Raw genomic sequence first — 26159 nt, forward strand, 5'->3', positions numbered from 1 at the left:
CTTCCGGTTGTTGCCGGGCCCTATATCCGGTGTCCGCCCGCCCGCCCTCCGCTCCGCCGCCGCCGCGATGCTGTCCCGGTCCCGCTGCGTGTCCCGGGCGTTCAGCCGCTCGCTCTCCGCCTTCCAGAAGGTACGGTTCTGCCGGGCCTGGGTCCCGTCGGGTGAAAAGCTCGCCAGCGGGCAGACGGGCAGCTTGGGGGCAGGGGCGTGGCGCGCCGGCCAGGCTGGGCACCAAGGGCACTGGGACGCGGAGGCCGCGGGCTGGGCGGCCCAGGGTCGCAGTTGCCCTCGGGGCCGTCTTGCAGAGCCTAGCGGCCCGTCGCCCACCCGAGACAGCCGGTGCCTTGTCCCCTGCTGTCCCCAACCCTCCGCGCCCAGGCGAAGGAGCCGCCCAGAGCCGCGCCCGCCCCGACACGAGTTTGGGAGGAGGCGGCGCGGAGTCCCCCGACGGGATCCGGGGACCCGTTTTCTTTCCGTTAAAGTCCCTGGATATCAGTCCCGTTGGGAAGTGAGATAGTTTGGCAGGCCTGGTGTGCTGACGGACTGAGAGCCCTGGCTGTTGCCTTTGCCTTTTGGAGTCATGAGATTCACCTGTCACCAGCACCTGGACAGCTTTGAGTCTGTACTTAAAAGAGAAAGCAGTTTCTTCCCTCCTTTCATCTTGGGTGACGTCGATAATGTCTTCTTTCTCAACAGGGGAACTGCCCTCTAGGGAGACGTTCCCTGCCTGGTAAGTTCTGCCCTTGCCATCACCTAAAATGCTCTCCTCCTGGGCAGAGCATTGAGAAAATTGGGGTGCTAGAATTTCTCCGCATCGTGTTGAGATAGGAGTGAAACAAAATGCTGTTTAATAACAGCTACTATTTATTCGTTTAGCACCTAGTTACTGAATATTTGTGTGTCAGGCACTGTGCTAGGCACTCACTAGGGCTACAGCAGTGAACCATTCTCGCCCTCCTGGAGCTTACAGTGTAGTGGGAAAGACAAAGTGTAAATTGCTAAATAAATGAACTATCATGAATCTTGGTTAAATGCCAAGAAGGAAACAAGTGAAGCTGGACACTAAAGCTGTGACCCAGAGGGTCACATGACAGGCCAGCTGGATGAAGAGCAGGAGAAGGAATGGCAATAGCATGTACAAAGCCCCAGAGGATGGAAAGAGCTTGGCAGTATTTTGGAACTGGAAAAAAGGTGATTTGGCCAGAGTATTTTGGTTAAGGGAGAGAGAGGCATGAGATAGAAGATGATGTAGAGACTAGTGGAAAGAATTTAGGTTTTAACCCAATAATCTTGTATATGCCTGGCATAAATATTTGTTGAATGAGTTTATCTTATTGTGGACATTCTGTGTGCCAAGCACTGTTCTGAGTCTTTCCGTGCATTTTTTAGTTAATCACCCAGATACACTAAAAGAGATATTTTCTGTTTTACATATGCATAACTCAAGGCTAAGAGAGGTTAAGTGCCTTGACCAAGGAAAGTCACTTAGCCAACCATTGGTCAACCAGTTCTACCTACTCCTCAGCCTGAACTTCTAACCACCATGTTATCATTTACTCATGTAATCAACCGATCATTGACTCTTACTACATGCTGTGCTCAGTGACAGGGATACAGATGGTGTCTACCCTCCAGGATCTTAAGGGCTACCTAGAGAGACAACAAAAACATATTTATGCACACTTAAGGATATAATTACACTGTGATTACTGTGAATGAGAAATATGGAGTGTAATGAGAGGGTGGGATGATGTAGCCCAGCTTGAGAGGGTGAAGAGTGCGCTCGCAATGTCAGCAAAGGCTTCCCCAAAGAAGTGACATTTAAGCCAAGTTTTGGAGAATATATAGGAGTTGGCCAAGAGAATAATGTTGCAGGCAAAGGGAATTGCTCATGCACAGGTTTTCAGGCAGGAAGGGACTTGGGTCATAGAAATGGAAAGGAAGCCTGTCTGGGAGGGCTGGACAGAAATGTGTAAAGTTTTTGGACTTTATCCCAAGAGTCATGAGATCATAGGCAGCTAGCATAATGTTAGCTCGTAGTGGACTCTCAATAATAAGCTTTTTAACTTGGAATCCTGAAGAATGTCAGTAAACATTTTTTCCATTTTATAGACAGGCAGGACAATGGGAAGAGCCATGGACTTGGGGTTTGCATCATGGTTCAGGGCTTCTCCTTGTGCTAGTCACTTGACCTCCAGAAGCCTTGTATGAAATGGGAATAATGGCAGATGGTCGTTCCACTTCAGGGAGTTGTGAGACTCAAAATGAGGTCAATAAGTGAAAGCTTTTTATAAGCTCTAAAGCACTGTACAGATGAAACTTGCTGTAGGGTGAAATTTAAATTGGACTTAAATGGTTCCAAAAATCATTGTGGGCTGCTGGCTATTCTAGCTCAAAGGCATACTTGGGATTTGTACTGCAGAGTCTTTGGCTACTGGACATAGACGTGACTTGACCTGGAACCCTGGGGATGTTTGTGAGGAGATGGGCACAAGAGAGAATTATGTCCCTTTTGGTGTCTCCTGTGCCCGTGATTCAGGAAGAGTTTGTTAATAGATCTGAAAAAAGACATATGAAAGAATATATTCAGGTGAAGAAGGTATGGTAATTAGTTGTCAGTTGAGGAAATGCAGTTTCCTATGATAAGGACAGTTGGTGGGGCAGAAAGGGGCTCCGACCTTGTTGAGTGTGACCAGAGTGGAAGGTCTTGGCAAAAGTGTGAGAAGACAAACTGAAGGGAGGGGTGATGATTTGCTCAGTCCTAGAGCAAGCTGGAGACCTTGGGCCTAAACTAGCCCTGTCTTTGCTGCTGGGGTTCAGGCAACAAGACTTCTGGCTCAGTGCATTTTAAGTAATCAGGGAAACAAACTCAGACCAAACATTCCCAGTGCTTCTCTGGTGAGGCTGTGTGTAGTCAGTCACAGGATAAGCATTCATGTGTCTTTTTAAACTGTATTTGAAGCCTTGGGGAGGAGAGGCATTTTATTATGAAAACATACAAGGATAATGAAAGTTTATGAATCCTAAGATAATAAGATTATAGAATTCTCCCCTTTCTTCCTCAAACACGTACCCCTGCAGAAACCCCAGATACCTTTTCTCTACCATTACGATGCTTTGGTGGAAAAGTTTGAGAAGCAGGATTCTGTGTGATAAAGATTATATTGTTGCCTGCTGTAGATCCTTCTCTATCTCGGAGTGAGGGGGTGAACAGACTTCTTTTCCATTCCCAGCAGGTATCCTGTATTCAAGATAAGAGTTGTTGGTTAAGAGTTGTTTTGTTTCTTGCAGGGATCTCCTTATGTCAGGGACCAGGTTACCCTGACAGCAGGAAGATTGTGTAAGTATTACTGGGGAGCACAGATATGTGACACGGGGTATTTAAGACACCAGCTTGATCAGTTTGCCTTCACTGCCTTTCAGGACTAGAAATCAGGGTGGTTATGTTGAGTCCCTACACCTAACCTTGATGTTAATTTATGATCTATGTTTGGGCTTCAGCCCGATATTAAGTGCTGGACTGGGAGTATGCCTGTCCTCAGGTATTTAGATTATAATGAAAGTAAAGCTGGAACTCTTTATAGGAATAGTTATAGAAGGGTGCTCCTTAATATTCTGGTTGGATACAAGTGAAGCTGAAGGGCTAGAGATTGCATTTATTGTGGAGATTGAGAGCATCCTTTTGGTTGCATAGTTTTTCATTTTAGAAAAGTAAAAGCAAAGACTAGTCAGTTGAATCCTGGGACTTTGACTAGTTCGGAGGGAATGCTGTTATTGCATAATGCAAAGTTTGGAGAATGGCCACCCATGTGTGTTTCAGATTAACTTCTGCTTATGAATGTTGCTTAATACTGCCTTGCATTCCAAGTATTTTCAGGGTGGTGGTAAGAGGATGCTCTTTAGTTACCTGTTGAGCAGCTGTCAAGCTGCTTCCTCTACAGGGAGAATCTTCAATGATGGGTCAGCAGATTAGCTCCTTATGGACTGTGCATCGCAATGTTTTGTTTCTTGTTTTTTTATTGAGAAAATGATGCACATACTACTAGAAGTGTGAATTCCTGTGTGTGGTTTTTTTTTTTTTTTGGAGGACAATTTGGCATTCATAAATCTTTGAACCATGTGTACCTTTTGATCTAGCAGTTTCATTTCTAGGAATATGTACTGAAGAACTCATAGTATACCCATACTTCTTTCAAAATGACCAAACAATAGGCGATTGGTTAAGCTATGCCATGTTAATATATTCATTCTGTAAGTGAGAAAAAGCAGGTTATAAAATGATTTCATTTCCTACTGTATGATATACTCACATTGTAAATGTTCTTTTTGCTGTTTCTGAATATTCTACTATGACCATCTAATACTTTTTGTAATTTAAAAATTATTTAGGGAAATTCAAAATGTGTTACTCATTTGCAGCTTAAATAAAATTGGAGCAACCACAAATGTCTATGCAATGAATACAACAAATAACCATTTGAAAGTAAAGTATTTTTAAAAACCCTAAACTTTGTGGGATGAGGATCACACCTTCAAAATACAAAAACATAGACCATACAGAATGCAAAAATATAATAATTGTTTTTGCATTGTGTATAGTCTTTTTCTGTGAGTAAGGTACCCATTTTATTTAAAAATCTTCTATTGTAAAACTATTTTTGGTTTTGTTTTTATTTAATAGGTTATACCTTTATATGGTTCAAAAGTAAAGAGAGTACCCATGAAAAGACTTTATCCTTGTTCTCCAGTGCCACCAAGTTCCTCTTCCCAGAGACAGCCAGTGCTCCAGGTTCTTGGGTGTCCTCAAAGAGCAGACTCTGTGTTTGCACATTATCTGTTAGTTCTTGCCCATGAACACGTACCTATACATGGTTATAAACTGCATTTTTAAATAACATACATTTTTCCTCTTGACTTTACATAGGACATATAGTTATTTTGATGTTATAAAAGTAAAAATATCAAAAGGTAACTTAAATCTGTTTTACTTTTCTATTATAAAGGTGCTTGTGGTACAATATTCAAACAATCCCGAAGTGTAGAAAGTGAAAATCCAAATCACTGTTCCAAAGTGTATGTGTATATAACAGATAACCATAGATAACATGTATCTCTACATCTCCTGCTCTTCAGTGGTAACCCCTATTAATGGTTTTGTGCATAAAAGGTAGTATCATTTTCCAGTTTACATTGTTTAAAGTTAATGCCATATCAGAAAATACCTTTTCCTGGGTTCAATGCCCAGTACCTCCATTAAAAAAAAAGAAGAAAATACCTCAGTCTTCTGAAGTTCCTCTTGAATGAGTCCAGAATGGACTCATGCATGTGCTGTCTCATGGTGAGAACAGACCAGGAAATACCATATGAGTTTTTTTGTTTGTGGGCTTTTTTTTTTTTTTTTTTTTTTTTTTTTTGGTTCATGTAACACCTTGTTCTACTTGTTGGCTGTCTCATCTTGCTATTTTATCTGAATTTCTGGACAGAAATTCTCTTGTATGTGGCACAATAGCATGTACCCTGAGGGTACATAATTTATCTTACTTGGATTTAGTTGAGAAAAGACCTAAATCAGGAAGCTAAGCCTTTTTCATGGTTGTGCAAAGGACCAAGATGCTTATCTTTTTTTCAAAGACCCAAATGTAAGTCTGTTCTGTGAGAGCTTGTATTTCAGTGCAGCACAGGGTCCTAGACTCGCCCAAGGAACTCACTGCTTAAGGCACCCAAGTCATCCAGGCTCTGCTCTAGACCTACCAAGTTAGAATTTTCTGGGAATGGGGCTTGAATATGTGTGCTTTGAAAAAAGTTCCTACAAGTAGCACTGATGGGTACCCCTAGTCAAGAATCACTGATCTGAAGGGAAGGTGATTCATGGAGCCTTATCTCAACTAAAATGTGAGTGGTTCATCTACTGAAGGAGTTTACATTTATGTTTGTTTTGTAGCATTAACAACAGTAGTGTCTTCAGTATTCGCTTCTTCAGAACTTCATCTGTATGCAGTAAGTACCTGCCTTCAGTTCCCTGCCTTCTTGGGAATGGAGTTTTACTGGGAAGAACAACAATTGACTGAATTTAATCAAAGAAAATTAAAAAGGAAAAACATGGACTGTGTGGTTTTTTTCTTTTCCTAGAGGATGATGTGATTACAGTCAAAACCCCAGCATTTGCAGAATCGGTCACAGAAGGGGATGTCAGGTGGGAGAAAGGTAAGATTTAGTGCCCTCTCACTTAAGTTTAAATACTTTTGAAAAGTCCTTTTTACTCCCCGATCTCAGTGATAATCAGTGGAATCTATGGCTTCACCCTTTTCTTTACACAGTATGCTTTCTCCTGGCCTGTAGGAAAGGGGTCTTGTAACATACCTGCCAAAGGGATTTTATGGCTACTGGATGTGCCCTCCCTGCCCCGCCCCACTAACAGGCAGACTTTGTCTTTTCAGCTGTTGGAGACACAGTTGCAGAAGATGAAGTGGTTTGTGAGATTGAAACTGACAAGGTAGGCTTGTCTATATTAGTGCCATTGTCTCTTCTTGGTTTTTTATCCCAATGAAAGGAGCAGGGACTTAGCTGTTGTTAAAGATAGTTTTTAACTGGCTCTAACCTCAGTTGTAGAAGTGTTGGAATAGCTAATTAAAAAGAAAAAAGTGTTAAAAGTTTAATTTTAGATTGTTCTAGGTACATATACTATGTACCTTAATAGCTTTAGTTTTATAGCTTTGTGCACGAGCTGTTTCCAGGTGTTTTTCATGTATCACTTGGAAACATGCTAACTGAATCTTGCTTTAATGTTTCTGAAAACGGACAGAAAGGGTGAATCTTCACAGTAGTATTGATGACTCTTACTCTGAAAGTGTGGCCTTGGTATTTCTATATGCAGGGTCTTGTAAAACTGTTACAATACTTGTAACTCATATTTGAGACTCTATATGATTAATTTTCTAATGCTGAGTAAAAATTTCGTCTCTGTCTCCATCTGTCTTCCTTTACAAGACATCTGTGCATGTTCCATCACCAGCAAACGGCGTGATTGAAGCTCTTTTGGTACCTGATGGGGGAAAAGTAGAAGGAGGCACTCCTCTTTTCACACTCAGGAAAACTGGCGGTAAAGAAGTTCTCCTGGTTGTCAAGGTCTCCAGTGTTTCCCCTTGGAATTGGGTCTGAGCAAAATGTACTAATTCTGTGATACCTTAGAAACCATTTGGCATTCCCTCTGCCCTTAGCAAGGCAGTAAGAGGGGAGATATTTCTATCATGTGAACTTTAAATGTAAACTTTAAATAAAAGTTTGAGAAGAAAAGAGGTATTAAAAAAATAAACCTCACAGTACTGTTATTTCTTGTGCTGGACCTTTTCTTAAGTAGAAATGAAGATTCTGAAGACAGTGTTTTTTTTCTTTTTTCCCCCTCTCCCCAGCCCTGGCATCAGAATCACATGGGGGCTTTAAAAATAATACAAATGCCTGGACTCCGTGTCTTATGGATTCTGATATTTTAAACCTGGGGTAATCAGATCCTGGTTATCCATCATAGCTTTTGTTGTTGTTTTAATGCTCCTCAAGTCATTCTGATACACAGCCAGGGCTAGGAGCCACTATTACACAGTGGGAAGCAGCAATATTTCATCATGTCCATTATGAAGAATTTGGTATAGTTTTTTCACATCTATTCTCTTATAACACTTTTAGGGAGGGTTGAATTTCTCTTGGAAGGAAGTGAGAAATAAAGAAATGAATTTGTACTGGATCTTACAAGTTAGTATTAAGTTAGTACACGATAGTTAAGTACAAGTTAGAGATTGGATTTGATTCTGAGTTAAATGCTATGACTACTAAAGTCTGTTTCTTTCTCATTATTAAAATAGTAAAGCAGACAGATGGTAGATGGCATCATTAAGACTGATCAGAGCAAGCCCAGGAGCCCAGAACGGAAAGAATGTACAGTAGAAGGCTAGGGAATACAGTTCATTCTTCTAGTTGAAGAATCCCAACTTCTGATCATTCCTTAAGAGAATGTTCTTGTAATTAAAATACAAACCCAGATGTGATGTCCAAATGGGTTAAATCAAAATAAATATTTAAAGTTATGAGTTTATTGCTTGACCACCTCATTGTTTTATGAGAGCCATCCTGGATGAAATGCCTTGAAGTCTTAAGTCTGAACGTGCCCTTGATTATTTACACTTTTATTTTTTAATACTTGAGTATTCTTCCACATGTGGTATTAACATAGAAGAGAATACAATCAGTATTACCATAACTAGAAATGTGTTGCTTCTCTGTGTGTGTTTCAACATCTTAAATTGTCTGGATTTCTTTTGCTTTGAAGTTTACATTACCGTAGACTTAGTAGGTTCTTTGAAAGTACTTGCCACATTTGATGATCCGTAGATATTTGATATCAGTAAGGCAGCTGAATTAAGTCTGTTATCTAATGTAGGACATCCAAGAGCCCTGGGGAGTAGAATGGTACCTTGTATCATTCTGTGTATCTCACAGCCTTGCGTTGATAGTAAATACTCAGGAAGCATTTGCTAACTGATGGGAGATAGAGCTTTTCCTACCAAAGTTCTGCTTAGTATCTGCAATTTGGTTGTTTTCCATTTCAGATAGTGCCAGTGGCATCTATTTTCCTTGTTTTCTAGCTGCTCCTGCGAAGGCCAAGCCAGCTGAAGCTCCTGCTGCCGCAGCCCCAAAACCAGAGCCTGCAGCCTCGGCAGTTCCTCCTCCGCCTGCAGCGTCTATACCGACTCAGATGCCACCAGTGCCCTCGCCCTCACAACCTCTTGCTAGCAAACCGGGTAAGTCTCCTCCTCCCATGTGTCTTTATGTGGGAAGAACATCTCATCTAATGTCATGTTCCCTCACAGGGCAAAGTGTAAGACTAATCATGGCTCTAAACAGCTCTGTTGGCTGCTTTGTAAAAGTAACTCTACACATTGTATCAGAAGACCTGGGTTTGCATCCCAGCTTTCTGTTTATAGCTGTGTGACTTTAAGCTAGTTATTTAGCTTCTCTGAGAAAAATGCTATAGCCTCAAAAGTTTGTTCATTTGTGAAGTAGGTATGATGCTACCTCAGCATCTCTTGCAGATTAAGTGATAGTTTGGTGTGAAAGCACTGGCTTATCCTCAAGTGAATATTTCTCACTTTCTGATGCAGTGTACTCTCCATTTTCAGTGTCTGCAGTAAAACCAGCTGCTGCCCCTGCAGTAGCTGAGCCAGGAGTTGGCAAGGGTCTGCGTTCAGAACATCGGGTAAGCCTCTGAGGACCACTTCCAAGAAAGAGGCAGAGGGATAGTGTTGAGATGAATGGAGTGTGGGTCTGCTGTGCCTACCTTCGAGTGGCCGGAAGCTGATTCCTTGATCTTGACAAGGAAATTGAATTTAGGAAGTGACTTATTCAGTTATGTAGCTGTCAAATGATAGGACTAGAACGTGAGGTCTTCTGAACACTTGCCCATTGGTTTTCCCCACTGTATTATGCTACCACTGAAATGCCACGGGTGAGTAAAATATATGCAGGGGATAATAGCCTAGTAACACGTCCCCCCCATTCCATGATAACACACGGTTCAGAGAGGTGGTTTAGTGGGCTCTATTCCCATACTTCCGGATACTTGGCTGAGGGCTACACAGTGGCAGTCGGGCAGACATAAAACCTCAAGGAAATATGGTCAAGAGTGTGGGTTCCTCTGCCTGAGAATACCTCCTAAAAATACCGTAGCTTCAAAAGTTGGTTGCTTGTGAGTTTCAATTCCACAAACAGCTATTTTCATGCAAGTCTTTACCACCAGAAATTGCCCTTTCTGTAATGACTCTTGGGCTGGCTAGCCCTACACCACACTCCTCCTTTCCATAAATTGGTTTTAGTTTTTAAATCAAACCATTTCCTGGGCCTCTAGTTGGTCTCACTTCAGGCACATCTGAGCGAGTTTTGTCTGCATTTCCTTGTTCTTGCTCAGAGGAGCAAGGCTGCCACAGGAAAGAGGAATCCTAGATCTTTCCCTGTATTTAGATTATACTATAGTCCTTATTATCCACTCCTGACAAGCTAAGTGCTCCCTCAGACTAAGTCGGAAGGGCTAGGTTCAAAGAGACTGGGTTAGCAATAGTTGTCCCACTTTCTCTTTCAGGAAAAAATGAACAGGATGCGGCAGCGCATTGCCCAGCGTCTGAAGGAGGCCCAGAATACCTGTGCAATGCTTACGACTTTCAATGAGATTGACATGAGGTGAGAGCTCTAGTTCTTACTCCCCATGCCCTTTTTCTTGGAGAACCACTTGAACTTGCCCAAGTCCCTGCTGAGTGCTGATTCCAAAACTAACAGGAAAGACGTACTTCTTTGCACTGCTTGTTGACTTACACAGTGACCTACTGGTTTCATCTCTAATTGACTTTCCTCATACTATGCCTGGCTCCTCTGTGACTTAAAAACTTAGACATTTAGACTTTTATACCTGAATCTTGTGATTTCTGATAAACGAGGCTGATAATAGTCTTAAACTCTGACTGCTGTCAAGCTGACAAGTAACCATAGGGCAACCAGGGCAACAAGGCGACCCCTAGGGACGGAGAGTCACTTGTCAGCATGCCCAGAGTCAGGGTGCCGCACCCGCTTCTTTCTCACTGAGCGCTCTTTATGTGTGTTCTAAGCGACCCAGAATTGAGGGGGTGGAAAGGCATAGGTTTGCCGTATCTTTCACCTTTCCAAGCTTTAATAATGAAGTGGGAAACAAGTTGAGCTTTTAAGGAAAAACGTCAGAATATTAACCAGAGGGGCTAATTCAGTATACTCATTTCTGTAGAGAGCCAATTGTTGATTCACTTACCTTCTTCAAGACTTTGATGTTTACAGGCATCAGCACAGTAGAAGGGAATGTAGTTAAAGTTAACAAATGTGTTTTGAGTGTTACTATGTACAAGATAATATACTATATGTGAGGGGGCTGCAAAGATGAGTGTAAAAGAGCCCCTGCCTTCCTAGAACTACCATCTGGTTTGGATAGACACAAAGTAGAATCTAGGAAAATAAGTATCAGAGGGATACAAAAAGTATGGAGTAGAGAAGAGAATGAGATCGTTTGTTTCTGAGGTGGGGAGGGTGGGCTCAGGAAGGCTTCCTGGAGGACAGAGGTTTCTAAATAGGCCTTAAAGAATGACTAGCATTTTGACATGATGGAGAAAGGTCATTCTGGAAGATGTGAACAATATGGACCTGGCACAGACAGGAAAGTACAAGACACTTTTGAGAAATAATCGCTGTGAGGAATATGTGTAGGAAAGAATGGTAAAGTTGGATCCATATTTTAGAATGTTTTAAGGGCCAAGATAAGAGTTCATATTTAATACAGGGGTTAAAAATCATCAAATCTTCAGGTCATTTGTTTGATTCTTTTTGTCCAAAGTGTTTATTCTGCTAATCTGTGTTTCATTAAGGAAATTGGTTTCCTTTGGAAGGGGTCTGAAAAGTATAGAGAGGGGAATGGTTTATTGACAGTGTGCTGTGACATTGTTCACAGCATAGGGCTCTGTGACCCATTTCACTAGATGTCATCCATTCTGTTGTGAGTCTTGCTAACAAGAGTAGATGTCATTCAAGCCAAAGATTTGTCTTCTACCCAGAGGATCTAGGGAAGGACCTTGACTAATGAATCATAAGGGCTGCAGTTTATGTTTCAGTGCATTAGGGCCAAATTGTACACAAATTGAATTGGGCTTTGAAATTCTACCCAATTCCTTAAGACAAAACATGTAAATATTTGTGGCCTTGAAAGATGCAGTTGGCCCAACAGCTTTGATTGGAAGGTAAGTGCAGTAGCTGGATCTCCTTTCAGTAGCTAATCGAGGTGTCACTTAATGATGGCCTGGGGTCTCGCTGCAGTCAGTAATCTGGTTTGGATTGAGTGCCCTTGGGGTCTTGTGCTGATCAGCTAACCCGTAAGGGGCCTGTCTGAGACCTTCTTCTCTCCCCTATTGTCCCAGCCTCTGCCTCCAAGGGCAGAGCTCTGAAATAGAAACTACTTAATGACCAGACAATAGCATTTGGGCAGTTTTGAGAGCAGAGATGTTTATCACTTCTCTTTCCCTCTTCTGCAGCTCTTGTGTCTTGGGAACCAGTAATGTCTTTAGAGTGGTAATCCTAGCACTAAATGAGGTTAGACTCAGGAAAACAAACATTTTAAACCCAATCAGTCCCCCTAGGAAAACTTCCTTTTTCAAAAACAAAAGATCTGAAGGGGGATGTTAAAGTTACACCATCTGATCTTCCGTGCTAATGCCAAATTAGGCCATTATAGGGAGAAAGGGAGAACCAAGCATTTGGGCCTGAGATAAAGTTAAATTTGATTTCCATCACGGAACTGTATTCCCATCAATACAGAGGTTTCTGCAGCAAAATGGTGGGAAAGCCATTTGCCACTAACTGCAATACATAAGTTGTACATATGTGAAAAACCAGCCTCAAAGGAACAAAGGCTGTTCATGCTGCAAAGGCTTCCCAGAGGCCTTGGTGCTTGTACTTTAAAAGCTTAGTTAGGTCCATGCATGGTCACTTTTCTAAATGCCAAAGAAGCCATGTCCATCAGACTAATCTTAAGGGCAAGAACTGTGTCTTTATTATCTTTGTATCTTGGTGCCCTGCATTGACCCCTGTGTGTGGTGAGTGTTAGTACCTGTTGGAAGGAAGAAGCAGATGGAAATGCTAACTCTGGGGAGACGAATGAATCTGCAGACTTTCTCATGAGCCTAAACCAACACTGGATTTACCCATCTAAGATAGTCATGACTGCTTTGGCTCACATGAAGCCCATACCCCTGTGGGGTTTGGGGCTTTTTTTTTTTTTTTCCTTTTTTTCTTTTTTAGTCTTCACTAAGAGATGGGAGGAATGTCACGAGGGAGTCAATCAGGTTTGGTGACATTTTGAAAGTAAATCTAACAAGAAATAAAGAATGGTTCTTATTTTGTGAACTTGTTTATGCTTAAAAAAATTTTTTTTCAGGGTAGATGGCTCATGATTTTAGTGTAGCTAGAAGTCACTTTCTCATCTAGGGCAATAATGTTGGCGTGCTGTGTGATTGCTTGTTCATATTGTCTGTTGCTGAAATCTGTGTCTTCTGGAACATGAAGGAGCCTTGGAAAGGGCTCAGTCTACCTTAAGACAGATTGGATCCAATTCCTTTGGATCCAGGTTTTGTAAAGGAATAAAGTTACTGTGTTGACCTCTAGAGGACTATTTCAAAACTTGAACCTAGGTAAATGGTCCTAGGGAAAAAAGGGAAAAAAGCTTACCCATTTGTGTCCATGGAGTTAGAAACCAGTATGAAAGTCAAAATTGAGGCTTCATTTTGTGATCAGTTTGTTTTATAATGTGTTTTTGCAGTAACATTCAGGAGATGAGGGCTCGGCACAAGGAAGCTTTTCTGAAGAAACATAACCTCAAACTAGGCTTCATGTCGGCGTTTGTAAAGGCCTCAGCCTTTGCCTTGCAGGAGCAGCCTGTTGTAAATGCAGGTGAGTTTGTGGTGGCCAGAATCGCAGAGGTCCTGGGACATGTGTATGAGCAAAGACCTGTTTCCACACACACAGACACAAAGATGGGGGTCAACAGATGAAGACTTCTTATTTCATACCTGTGAAAAATTGAGTACCTTCCCCAGGAGTTTCTTGACTCACCTTCCTCAAATGGCATCACAATTGCTCTCTCCCTAGTAGTTGGACAGAACAGGGTCTCTTCCCAGTGCACAGGTTGGCAGCTGCTCTGGCAACCAGCAGTTCTGAGCCAGCCCAGCTCTCCAGGCTTCTTACGTCAGGGCGTCTTATCTGCAATACAACATAGACTTTGTGGGAAAGATTCTCAAGTTGTATTTTCTCATGAGCACGAGACCTAAATTTTTCGCTGCTGGTTTGCTCTCAGGGTAGCATATTAAAGCCAGACCATCCTGCTTCCTCCCGAGTCTCCTAGAAAGAGGCTTCCCTCACCCTTTGTTGAGAGTGGGCAGCAGAAGGGGCCCTTTTGTTTGAGCACTTTTTATACCTGGTCATTAGCTAAGGGAGGTCTGGAGTAGAGCTGATTAACAAGAACTTCGGCACGTTCTCTTTCCTGTGTTAGCCAGTGCGGCGATCCTTCTGAGGATTGCCAAGGAAATGGATGCTCCTGGGCTCTTGCTTAGTCGGGACTCTAGGGAGTAGTTACGATTAGTTGGTATGGGAGTAAGAGGAGTGCCAGCTGCTGCTTGTACTGCAGTGATTTTCTTGCTAGTTGGTCAGCCCACACCGTACCAAGCAGTGTGGATTTTTACTCTTTTAATGCAAATGTTTCCTCATTGGCCTAGGCCTGGGGAGTTGTATGTAATGTGTGTTTTCTCTCTCATAGTGATTGACGATACAACCAAAGAGGTGGTGTACAGGGATTATATTGACATCAGCGTTGCGGTGGCCACCCCTCGGGTATGTTGGAGTAGGAGCTGGGGAGCTCTGGTCTGAGACTCTTACCTTACCCGTGGGAAGAAGCAGACCCCTGGGAGAGATCACTTCTGTAATTCTAACTTCTTAGAAGGGAGTTTCTAGAAGAGTAACTGATGTTTAGCCATACCACATTCTTTTATCTTAATGTCAAGCCTGAATGTTTTACTCTGTTAATCACATTGAGTAATTAAGATACTCTGGGAAGGGGAGAACATTGGCTTGAATCAAGGGAGTTATAACCATAAAGGGTACTATTAATTTGCGATTGAAACAGCTTTCCACTCTCATCAGGGTCTGGTGGTTCCCGTCATCAGGAATGTGGAAAGTATGAATTACGCTGATATTGAGCGAACCATCAGTGAACTGGGAGAGAAGGTAAAGTAGAAAGGACGTGTATGAGCTGCTGGGCAGGTCAGGGAAGAGAGCCTGGGGGAGGCTGGGCCAGTGAGCAGTGCTCAGGATGCTGGAAACTCACTTTGTTCCGAAAGGAGTGCGTGGCCCTGAGGACAGCAGTCAGGAGTGAGAGCCGAAGTGCAGCTGTCTGGCGGGGCTCATCGAGCTCTTATGACTGAAGAGCTCTTCAGGTGAAACCTGCTCGGAGAAGAAAAGGTCCTGGAGTCCTCTCTGGTGGAGCACTAGTCACAGGCTGCACAACTTTCATGTTAAAGCTAGAACTCAGACTGTTGATCTCAGATGTGAGCCTTCTGAACTGTAGGTGAAGAAAGCTGGGTTGACCTTATCTTTCAGTTACAAAATCTCTGTTTTTTAGGCCCGAAAGAATGAACTTGCCATTGAAGATATGGATGGTGGTACTTTCACCATCAGCAACGGAGGCGTTTTTGGCTCGCTCTTTGGAACACCCATTATCAACCCCCCGCAGTCTGCCATCCTGGGCATGCATGCCATATTTGATAGGCCAGTGGCTATTGGGGGCAAGGTAGGAACCATCACCGCTTACGTCAGCAGCTAGATGATGAGGAGAGGGAAGTCTGAGTAAATGCTGATTATAAAAGAGTCACTGTAATTTCAAGTATAAGTTGCATCTCTTAGTTTCTAATTAACAGCTAAGGCACTGTTTCTCAAACTGTGCTGTGTGGAGCAGCAGCATCTGAGAACTTGTTAGAAATGCTAATTCTTGGACCCCTTCCCAGACCTAGTGAAGCAGAAAGTACAGATGACTCTGATGCATGCTAGAGTTTGAGAACCACTGAGCTGAGAAGGCTTGCTGCTTCATTCTCGGTGCTATAGGGAGTGTAGGGATGCAGTTGAAGACGTGATCTTGTCCCTGGAAAACAGAGGACAACAGTGCAGAGCCATCTGTAAGCTGCCAAGTTGTATGATGAGGTTTAGAGGTTTTCTGGGAGTTCAGGGAAGGAGGTCAAAGGGTCTTGAGCTGGTCCTGGATGATATGTTGGTAGGAAAATGTTTTCTGGGCTTTCTGTGTAGAACCTTTTTGGGTCACTAACTCCTTTTTAAATCTAAAAACCATAGCTCTCCCCTGGAAAATGCTCATATGACAACTTTGCATACAGTTTCAGAGAATTTGTGGACCCTTACGTAAAAAAAAAAATTTTTTTTTTTTAAATTCTAACCCTAGAGAGGAAACTGCAGGCAGCCAGAAGTGAACAGGAACTTTTCCCTCTAGAGAGCAGACAAGTGAGAGGACGGAGCATGGTGTTTTTTTGTTTTTTTTTTTTTTTTTTCCTTTTAAAGGCAGTTGTAAGGAGACTCCTATTTTCTTGGGTTAAGATTTGTTTTTGAGTGTGGGAGCTTTGCACTAAGGGTAGGGATTGGTCTTTGAATATATTGCAAGTATCCAGAAGCAACAAGCATAGTAGGAAAGGGTCTGGAATTGGGAACTTACTTACGGGCCATGCTTTGTCATCTCCCCCCTTCAGACGGGCTCTCTCTGTCCTGCTGTAGACAAACCTGTTGACCTCTCCTCTCTGTAGGTAGAGGTGCGGCCCATGATGTACGTGGCCCTGACATATGATCACCGGCTGATTGACGGCAGAGAGGCTGTGACTTTCCTCCGCAAGATCAAGGCAGCGGTAGAGGATCCCAGAGTCCTCCTACTAGACCTTTAGGAGGAAGCCACACGCCCTACACATCGACCATGCAGGAACTGAAAACCAGTCTTCTCCCTGTCCCCTTACGGGCCCCAGGTTAGCCTGGTGACAGACAGGCATATGCTGTTGGCCTCAAGCAAGGAAACCAGGGCACTATGTAACCAGCAGTTGCAGGTCTCTTCTTTGGTGTTCCTGCCAGGCTCTCTCCCTCTCTGCACCCTTCTCTTACACTCGAATATCTTATTTCCTAAGGCTTGAGGGAGAGAGAGAGCCTTAATGGATGCTCGTTAATATTCCTGCCCTTCCTCCACTAGCCCTCTGCAGAGATGATTCTGCTTCTCCCCTGTGTCAGTATACTGTAGGGAAACCACTGGACGACCATGTGATTAAGCTTCTATCTTTTGGAAGTCTGTTCTCCAGAGATGCCTAGGAGGGTGGTGTGCCTCCCAAGCTCGGAGCAGCCTCTGTCCTGCCTGTGCACATCCTCACCCGATTCCATCTGAGTGGAGGTATTGACCACAGGCCAAGAGGTGCTGCTCTGCTTCTTAAATGGCGCCTTCATTCTCAGCTGTCAGTGACTTCAAGCTGCCTCTTCTACCTCTTCCAGGAAGCACAGGCCAGGAGATTAAGGGGGTTGAGGGGATGGATAGGCAATGTTAAGAGGGGGAGAGGGCAGATCCTCCCTGAGGTCATATGTTGTCACCGAGACAGGAGCAGAATCCAGGTCTGCCCTCACACTCTTCATCGTAGCTTTGCACCAGGAAGACCCATTTTGGCACAGCCACACACTACTGTGGTTGTGACCACCTTTCCAGGCTGCTAGGAACCATTCTACCACATTGTTCTCACTTAGAGCAGATTCTAGCACATGGCAGTGAGACAGAGCATGTCACAGCCAAGGGCTAGATGGCGCCTGGTAGAGACTGGGGTGAAGGAGGCTTCCTATGGACTGGCTCTGGTTGACTTGAGCTTCTAAATTCCATTGGTAAAAGCCTGTGGGTAAAAGGTGGCTCTGTTCCTTCCTGCATCATGGCCCTTAGGGAGCAGGGCCTTAGCTCTTCCTCTGCAGAACACAGGTCTGGGGGGAGGATGGATGGTGGTGGAAACTAGCCCGAGATTCTAGTACACAGTAGGTAAGTGGCTGATGTCACCTCTGAGGTATTGCCCGTTTTTGCTTGGGCACAATCATTGGTATTCCTTGGAGCATGATTAAATGCACACATCTTGTCATGAAAGCTACTGGGCTTCATCACTTTGTATCCAGCTGCATCCAGGCCTGAGGCTGCTGAGCCATTTCTTTAGTGCAAGGTGTCCATTTGTACTTTGATAAAAGAAGCAAGGCCTGAGGGTTGGGGTGAGGGAAGGGGTGGGAACCAGTACTGAGTGCCTGCAGCATCTACTATGTCTTCACTATTCAGAACTTGTAACTAAAATATTTAAAGAAACTGATTTTAAATGCAAATTAAAGGGCAAGTATTTGCAAACAGGGTTCCTGCTTCTGTACTTGTTTTGGTTACTGAGGCTGTACCAAGTCTCTAGCACTGTGATTGTCATTAGCATTGAAAGCCATAGTGTCCCCTGCCAGTCAGGAAAGTGCCCAGGCTTCCTTCTAGTGAGCCCATTGAGCTTGGCAAGCTGCACTCTTAAAGAGAAATTGGTCCCCGTTCCCCTAGCCCTCTCCACCCCCGCCAGGTGTGAAACCCCTTCAAACACAACAGATTTGCATTAAAAAAATTTTTAAGATTAATTTTTAATGGAGATACTGGGGATTAAACCCAGGACCTCTTGCATGATAAGCACATGCTTTACCACTGAGCTATACCCTCCTCCTGCCCCAGACATTTGCATTTTTGTGGAGGCTTAGATTATTTCTGGGATGGATTGGTGAGAGGTAGGCGACTCTTAAAATTTTGCATTTTGCACTTGATTGCCACGTGGGTACCCAGATGCTCAAGGTTGGTAGGAACAAATGAGGGGAGATCACCTCCTATGTGCAGTGGTCTATGAGGGTGAGTGGACAGGCTTGGGAGCTAATCTGCATTGACTACATGTGACAGGCACAGTGGTGTCCATGCTTAGCCTCAGCCTGCTTCTTCCGCAGTCCCTGCCTGCTGATCTTGCTTACAGTGATGTCTCTATATGGAGGTCTGTCACAGGAACAGAGCGGCTCCCAGAGGGTAGAGCTAGAGCCAGTAGGTGGAAAAAACTTGGGTTCAATGAAAGGAAGAATTTTAGAATGATCAGGTCTGGGGCATGGGGCTAGATGCTTTTAATTTCTCTAGTAAACCTACAAAGGAAGTATACTTAGCCCCATTGTTATCAAATAGAGACTATAAGCCCCTTAAGGGCGGGGCCACAGTATTCTAAACTCAGGGGCTAGCAAAGCGTCAGATGTGCAGTGTTTATTGCATGAATGAGGCCCAGAAGTTCCAGATGCAATTTGCACTTTGCACAGCAGTTGGAGGTGGTCTGGCCTAACTTGGAATGTAGCAGAAGGAACGCAGACTCTGGCCAGGTCGTGTCATTTACGTCTTTCAATTCCAGTCTTCTCAGGAACCATCTGTTTAAGGGGTCACTGTGAAGATAAGTATTACCCCCTCACCCCTACAAGGAACAGTGCCCCTCTTCCAAGACTTCCTGTTTTGTTTCCCAGAGAGCCCATTGTCTGCTGCATGCCAGCATTTTCCTGTGGGCTCCCAGCTGTTCTGCAGGATGCAGGCTGCCATGCTGTTCATGACCAGCCCTGCTTTCTATTTCGTAGCAGGTTCCAAGCTTACTCTTGATTACGATGGCACTTTCTCTGGGGGAACCTTCCCATCTCCCCATTCTGGCAGGACCCCTCGATACATTCATGAAGCATGGACACCGTTGGTAACAGCTGGATTTATTGGAGTGAGGGTGGAGGGATATGGGCAAACCCCAGGGAAAGCCAGGACTGTACAAAGCTGCACTTCCCCATGTCCCCTTTGCCCCAGACTACTCCTGAGGACCGGAGAAGTGTGGCCTCCCCACAACACAGGTCCTACCCTCAGGCAAAGTTGGGCCTTTGCAGCCAGGCTGGAGGATGGCGTCAGAGGCGCCACCTGGTGGTCTTGGAGACACACCAGAGGGAAGGAGTTGGGGGCAGAGGTTCAAGGAAGTTTAGTTGCCACACGCAAGTGACAGGTTGAGTCCTGATGAAGAAGAGGGACCCCAAATCTCTGAAGGGGATTGTTTTTTGGGGGTAACTAACTACTTACCCCAGTTCTTGAGAGACCAGAAACATCTTGCTTCTGGCTAAAAGTTTGGACAATCATTCCATGTGTTTGTTTTGTGGTTTCACTTCAAAAGGAGATGAAGTCACAGTGGGCACTGGATTGAGTTGGGCCCTCAAGACTAAAATGCAAAATGGTAAACAGGACGAATGTCCAAGAAGGGAATCCTAATGAGTACAATTTGTCTTTAAGCAGCTTCAGGCTGGAGCCTGAATTGTGTCCCCTCAGACCCATGGGGCAGTTTTCCTTTCCACACTAGAGGGCTAGCTCCTTATTTCCAAAACTGCTGTAAGGGGCAGAGCTGTGCCTTCCTCCCTCCCCTGACTCCTCCTTATCCTTATTTTCCTGCCTTCCCTTCCTTTGCTCTCTAAAGTCTGCAGTCACAAGATAAGGGTCATGGTCAGGAGTTGAGAGTGGGCCATCCTGCTCCCTGCCTCCCCCCATGCTGACTACAGACTTCTTCCCTGCTTCCCCAGCCTCCTGACCCCCTGCAGGAATGGCCTCTGGTGGGAGAGGCCCACTAGCTGCTTGGCTAAGATGACCAGCCAGGGCAGCCCTGGTTTGGGTCCACTGAGTCAGTGGACTAGTATCCTGAGATGAGTCTCCAGAGAGATCCTGAGTGGGGCACATGGCGGATAAGGAGTCACAAAACCTCATGGCTCAGCAGGTGGCCAGCAGCTCAGAGCCAATACAATGGAAGGCACCTTTAGCACGGTTGGTCCTTGTTCAGGGTACAGGGTGTGCGCTCAGCAGGCGAATGTTGACTGATGGGTGAAGGATGGATGGGCGGATGGGAGCCTGCCAACCAAGCTGACATCTCTGTCCCTCCTCCTCAGCACCAACAAGAAATGGCTTCTCCAAGAACTGGCTGGGGACTCTGTAGGCCCTTCCTGGGCTGTAGGAATGAGCCGTCTGAGGCCCAACGGAGAAGCCTGGGAGAGGCAGCTGCCTTGAGTTTTTTGCCTGAGGGCCGCTGATTTAGAGGGGCCAGCTTAAGGTGGCAGGCAAAGAGAAGAGATCCAGACCAGTCCAGCTGCTTCCATCGCCTACTCCACCCCCTTCTACCCCACCAGTTTGCTCCACTGGATGGAACTGAAAAAGGGATGGGACTTTAGTTTGTTGACACCACCTCCTCCAGCGCCCAGGCGCCGGGTAGGATCAAACTGCAGCAGCTGCAGAGAAAGGTCCAGTCAGTACTCTGGGTAGGCCTTCCCCATCCCATTGCTCCCTGCCAGCCTGGCCCACAGACCCTCAGTGTTACCCTGGGGGACACTGATGTTTGGCCACCAACATATAGAAGTTTGTTGTCCCTATTGCCCTCCTGTGCCCACATCAGATACCCAGTACACAGCACGGCTTGTTCACACACAGGGTTCTGCCCTCCCTTCTGTCCACCCTCAGGCCAAGAAGCCGCCTCCTCTAGGCTGGCTGCACCTCACCTCAGTTAGCAGGGAGGCCGCGTGGCGACTGAGCCACTCGGGCAGCTGGAGTTGGGTGTGGGGCTGGATTCCCGAGGGGTGGCTCTGAGACAGTGCCTGGGAAGACACAGGAAGCGCCCTGAGGAGGCAATCCCAGGGAAGCCTGTACTCTCCTGCGGCGGCCAGGATTTCATTTTTCCCCTGTGTCACACGCAAGGGGATGATGGGGATGATGATCGTTGCCTTTTGCTTTGGACCTACCGCATGCCAGGCTGATGCCTGATACCCATGATCCATAATTTCCACACCTTTCAGAGTAAGTATTAGCATCCCCATTTTAAAGACAAGAAGGCTCAGAGAGATCGAGTGATTTGTGCTGAGTTCAGGGTTTGAACCCAGGTCCCTCTGGCTCCCAGCTTGCTAGAAGCATCGATCTTGGGTTGCAATCAGGGAAGGCCCTCTATCAGGAACAGCACTGAAACTTACCTCCTTACAGAAGAAAAATCTCCACGGGCTACTCATTTGACATGGTACTGTCAGGGCCAAGGCAGGGCTGTGGCGAGGGAAGACAGGGCCTCTCTGCACTCCAGAAGGGTGCAGCTTGGGGGAGCAGAGAGGTCTGTCCGGAGGTCAGGAATAGGAGCAAGAAGCAACTGGGAGGAAGGTCAGGAGCCCTGGACTGGAGAGGTGGTGGGAGGCCATGAGGAGAGAAACACTCTGTGGGGCTGTTTTCAGCTAGGGCTCTCAGAGGCCCTGGCTATGGGACCAAAGCAAGAGGGAGCCAGGATGGACTGGTCATACTGCATCCACTTGGGGCATTTCCTGCTCAAATGCAGTTTGGCCTCTCGTTGCCACCTGACTTAACCAGCCCAGGTGCAGTGCTGAACTCTTGGGGAAGGACAGAGGGCAGAGGCTGCCATCATGAACAAGGGTGCTTGCAAAGGGAACCTTAAGCTCTTGGGTGACCCAGGCTGGACAGGGCAGCTGCTGATCTGGGATGAAGGAGGCCCTCTGTCTGGTCTTCCAGCCAAAGTTGGGGGGGGGTGCAGCTCTGAAGTGGGTAGATGGGGGAGTGAGCAGTGGGAGAGGAGGCTCGGGGGATGATCCAGTGGCCTTCCAAGTAAAAGGGCTGTCAGATTGCATCCTCTCTCCAGATCTCGGCCCAGCTGCTCTCTTCCAGAAATCTTCCCTGACCATTCCTGCTCAATTCTCATTCATACGAGGTGACAGTCTCACTAGCTATAGCCACTGGTCCGGTGGAGGTGTGGCCTGGGTGTACATGGCCTGGGTGGGAGTGGCTTCCTCTGTCTCATGGCTAGAGGGAGGAGGGCAACTGTGCTGGCAGGACGTTGGGCCCAAGAGCCAGGTCTTGGAAAACCAGGCAGGCTCAGCCCCAGCACTGCCTAGTTGGACTAAACCCAGCCCACCCTACGCTTAGTGACACCCACCAGGCTACACACCCTGCCTCACTACTCACCGTTCCAGTCAGCAGTTCATACAGTAGAGACCCAAAGCTCCACCAGTCACAGGCTTCGGTCAGCTCAGAAATCCCACCCACCTCTGTGGGAACAAGAACGCACGTGTCCCAGGCTTGCCCTGGAGGGCAGGTCTCCCCTCTACTCATCTTACCCAGATACGGCCCATTTCCTCATCATCCTCAGTTCCCCAGCTCAACCCACACAAAGACACCCAAGGTCTGCCCTCCCACCCAGCTCCCTTCTTGCCTGGGGCACTGTAGAGGTTGTCGAGGGCCTCCCTGCAGCACTGGGGCTCCACCTCTGACCACTGGCCAAAATACGTGAGTCGGATGTGACCTTGTCATCCAGTGTGTACAGGGAGGGATAAGAGGGGACAAAACTTGAAATTAGTCATCTCTGATCTGCTGGCATGGGACGGGGGACTCCGGCACTTCTCCCAACAGCCACAAGGCAGGCCAGCGGCCGTGCTGGGCTGAGCCTCCCTAGGGGCATGCGCCCCCGCCTCAGGCCCTGTGAACTCATGAGGGGAAGGGGTTTGTTTCCCAAGCTCAACCTTGGCCAGCCAGACTCGGTAGAGTCCTTCCTGAAAAGGCTGGGGGGAGGCAGGGGAAGAAGCAGATAACCCCTGCCTCTGCTTGACTTTGGGAAACTCATTCTCTGTCTTGAAGCTCAGGGGCCTCCCACCTGAGGGGTGGGGTGGCATGAAGGCGACCCCTCCTCCCCCGCAGGCCCAGGGCTCCTACCTGCCTGGTCCAGGAGTAGGTTCCGGGGATTGAGGTCCCGGCACAGCACCCCCTGCTCGTGCAGCGCCTCCAGTGCCACCAGTGTCTCAGCCGCCCACTGCTTCACCTGCTCTTCCCTCACGCTCCAGGCGCCACCTCTGGACACTGGGCTGGCCCCATCAGCCGAGGGGCGGCTCTCACCTCTGCCTCGGCCACAACCCCCCAGCACCCGGCCAGCCCCTGCGCGAACCCAAGGGATCCCCCAAGCGGACCCTGTGTCCGAGCTTTGGCCAGGTCCCCTCCTGGCTTGGGGGTGCAGGTGGCCACTTGGAGCCCTTGGAAGGTCTGAGGAATGGGAAGGGCTGGTCCTGGCTGAGAGTTCACCTTCAGCCTCTCTCTGGGGTCTGAGGGATGCAGGCCCCCAGGCTGGGGTGAGGCTCTGAGAAGTCCGTGAAGGCTTCGGGGGGATTCCGTCCTGCCGGCGGGTGTGGCCCTGGGGGAACCGCACTGGGGTCCGCACTGGGGTCTGGAGGCTGAGGCGGGAGTTGAGCTGAGCTTTCATCCTCTCCAGGCTGGAGCCAGAGCTAGTCCCAGACTGCTGGGGGTGCAGCTGGGAGAGCAGGTGGGACCAGAGAGTGCCTCCTGGGCCGTGCAGCAGGAGCAGCAAGCATGGGGACAGGGGAGAAAAAGAATGTGGACACCAGGTCCCTGTCCGGTGCCTCTGTCTGTCTTGGGCATGGACGCTCCACTTTCCAAGTCCTCATTCTGGTTCCTCCTTCCCTCAGCCTAGAATGCCCTCTCCTCTCCTCCTCCTGGCTCATCTAAAGGGGACCCAGCCTCACAACCTGGCACAAAACAGGTGCTTAACCCCTAAGGAGGTATAAATTATTGTTAATGTCCTTAGTCTGGGTGGTGGGTTCACCAGTGTTCATTACAATTTTTTTTTTTAGGGAGAAAAGTGTAATGAAATTTAAGTAAGTAAAATAAAAGACCAGGCATGGACCCATGATGATGTATGCAGTGACCCAGGGAGGTGTACATCATTAAAAAAAAAAATCATAGGTGATCAATTAATAGCTGCTAAGTGACCCAGTTCCTGTCCTTACAGCTTCAGCACCACCATCCCATGTGGCCACTCCGAGGGGTGGGCACAGACTAGAAAAGTGAAAAGAGCCAAGACAGGAGGAGGGGTGACAAAGGGGACATCTGTATAAGTGCCCTCTCACTCGCCCTCTCACTCACCCAAAATGTGAACATCCTCCCATGATGTCCCCCGCCCTCTGGCACCACACAAAGACCCACAACAGCCTTGTCCTCCCTCGTCCTCCAGAAAGGCTGGGTCCCCTGGTCTCTGCTGCGCATCTGGCCTTGGCATTTTAAGAAGATGAGACAAGACAATATCCCAAAGGCCTGAGGAGCTGACAGGTGTCCCTTGGGCTGCCTTACCTTGCACATGCTCCAGGTGCAGGAAGATGGAGTCCTCGCTCACAAAATACCGCAGCAGCTTGGTCATGTAGGGGACGCCATGCGGGATGATGGTCAGCCGCTCCCGGCTCGCCACAGGGCACCTGGACAGGCTCTGGGGAGAGGGCAGGGCAGACAAGTCAGGTGGGGACTGGCCAGAGGCTGCTCCGCTCTTTAGGGGCAACCGGATGAGGAGCAGCTGCCTCCCCCCAGTCCTTGACCTGGCCCTCTACCCTCTTTCCACCATGGAAGGCAGGTCCTCCCCGCAGGCCAAGGGTGAGGCAGACTCGGTGTGGGAGGAGGGGGTGGGGGGAGGGAAGGGGGAAGGCCAAGTACATGCTCAGGGGCAGAACAAGCAGCTGATGGATTTGGAGGGAGGGTGGGCTTCAGATGCAGGTTCTGGGTAGGGGTTCCCCACAGGGTAGAGGTTTCCAAGAGCTCTGAGAAAGTCCCAAGGGGAATGGAGAATGGCAGGGAGTTGGGCGCCACCTGCCTTCACCACGAAGGTCCCTCCAGTCGCTGGGTCCTGGACTAGCTGCACCTGTCAAGGTCCAGGAGGCAGTGGTCATGGCACATGCTAGTTCCCCAGGGCTCCACATCCCCAGCCCTAGCCCCCCAGGGTCCTCCACCAAAGCTGGGCAGGGAGGGCAGGCTTTGGTGGTGCACAGTATGCCTCCCACCGCCAAGCTAACCTTGATCCTGTCCTGTTCATCTTTTATTAGACCTGCAGCTCTTAGCTCACAGGCCACCTCCTCCAGGAAGCCTTTCCAATCCTCAGGTTGATGATGTGGGACCCCTATCACACTGTTCTAATTCCCTGTCTCCCATTGGACTGTGAGCTCCATGAGGGCAGGGACCACACTGTCCAGCTCTGAACTCCCAGAACCCTGCACAGCAAGTGGAGATAGTAGGTGCTTCCCATACGTGTGGTGGTGGTCCATCCTGCAGGGTCTGGGGGAGTCACAGCTGGAAGGGACCTCAGAGCCAGTCACCTTCTCTGATCTCTTATTTTACAGGTGAAGAAGCTGAGGCTCTGAGAGTGTGGCCCCAGGTCACCTAGGAGCCCAGTTGTGTCCAGGACCATGTGAGCTTGGCATGTGCCTTCAAATCTCATCCCCTGCCCCAAATCTCTTCTTTTAAATAGTGTTGCTCTCCTGGAGGCTGTCTTGGGAGAGCAGCCACTCCTTCTCCTGTTGGTTTCACTTGGAGACAGCAGTCTGCCAATCTCTGGGTCAGAGCCTTGTTGGAGTTTGGCCCTAGATTCATCTCTGTTGAGGGCAGGGATGGACCCCAGCCA

The 26159-nt window shown here is 47.1% G+C and overlaps 2 protein-coding genes across 8 annotated transcripts in view; one reads left to right on the forward strand and one right to left on the reverse strand.

Annotated features, from left to right (window-relative positions):
• Positions 1 to 18015, forward strand: DLST (dihydrolipoamide S-succinyltransferase). The gene is made up of 15 exons (XM_032482373.1): positions 1 to 130; positions 697 to 730; positions 3292 to 3340; positions 5942 to 5997; positions 6130 to 6204; positions 6438 to 6493; positions 6988 to 7099; positions 8637 to 8792; positions 9171 to 9247; positions 10127 to 10224; positions 13373 to 13503; positions 14366 to 14439; positions 14749 to 14832; positions 15227 to 15394; positions 16410 to 18015. The coding sequence occupies exons 1-15, from the start codon at positions 68 to 70 to the stop codon at positions 16542 to 16544; spliced, it is 1368 nt and encodes a 455-aa protein (XP_032338264.1). The 5' UTR covers positions 1 to 67; the 3' UTR covers positions 16545 to 18015.
• RPS6KL1 (ribosomal protein S6 kinase like 1) overlaps positions 13340 to 26159 on the reverse strand; it is a 23093-nt gene continuing 10273 nt past the window's right edge. The window contains exons 5-13 of one of the 7 annotated variants that reach the window (XR_004320832.1): positions 25356 to 25403; positions 24845 to 24977; positions 23420 to 24040; positions 22923 to 23012; positions 22676 to 22758; positions 21220 to 21315; positions 14933 to 15048; positions 13666 to 13812; positions 13340 to 13560 (exon numbers count right to left, since the gene is read on the reverse strand). Coding sequence is in view for 3 of the 7 variants with exons in the window: in XM_032482374.1 (XP_032338265.1) it covers positions 20842 to 20952; positions 21220 to 21315; positions 22676 to 22758; positions 22923 to 23012; positions 23420 to 24040; positions 24845 to 24977; positions 25356 to 25403 (1182 nt within the window). In the remaining 4 variants the exon portion in view is untranslated. Of the gene's footprint in view, positions 13561 to 13665; positions 13813 to 14932; positions 15049 to 19388; positions 20953 to 21173; positions 21878 to 22675; positions 22759 to 22922; positions 23013 to 23419; positions 24041 to 24844; positions 24978 to 25355; positions 25404 to 26159 lie in introns of those variants that run through there. The other 6 variants (XR_004320835.1, XR_004320834.1, XM_032482374.1 and 3 more) reach the window with 6 other exon arrangements.

The sequence above is a fragment of the Camelus ferus genome, chromosome 6, assembly GCF_009834535.1.
Source record: "Camelus ferus isolate YT-003-E chromosome 6, BCGSAC_Cfer_1.0, whole genome shotgun sequence".
NCBI classification, from domain to species: domain Eukaryota; kingdom Metazoa; phylum Chordata; class Mammalia; order Artiodactyla; family Camelidae; genus Camelus; species Camelus ferus.

Bases quoted from the DNA above. Each gene is read 5' to 3' on its own strand.
- DLST (XM_032482373.1), top strand. From the start codon at position 68: ATGCTGTCCCGGTCCCGCTGCGTGTCCCGGGCGTTCAGCCGCTCGCTC. The intron at 7,100-8,636 runs GTAAAGAAGTTC...CTTGTTTTCTAG, and splicing joins CACACTCAGGAAAACTGGCG to CTGCTCCTGCGAAGGCCAAG. The intron at 9,248-10,126 runs GTAAGCCTCTGA...TTTCTCTTTCAG, and splicing joins GTCTGCGTTCAGAACATCGG to GAAAAAATGAACAGGATGCG.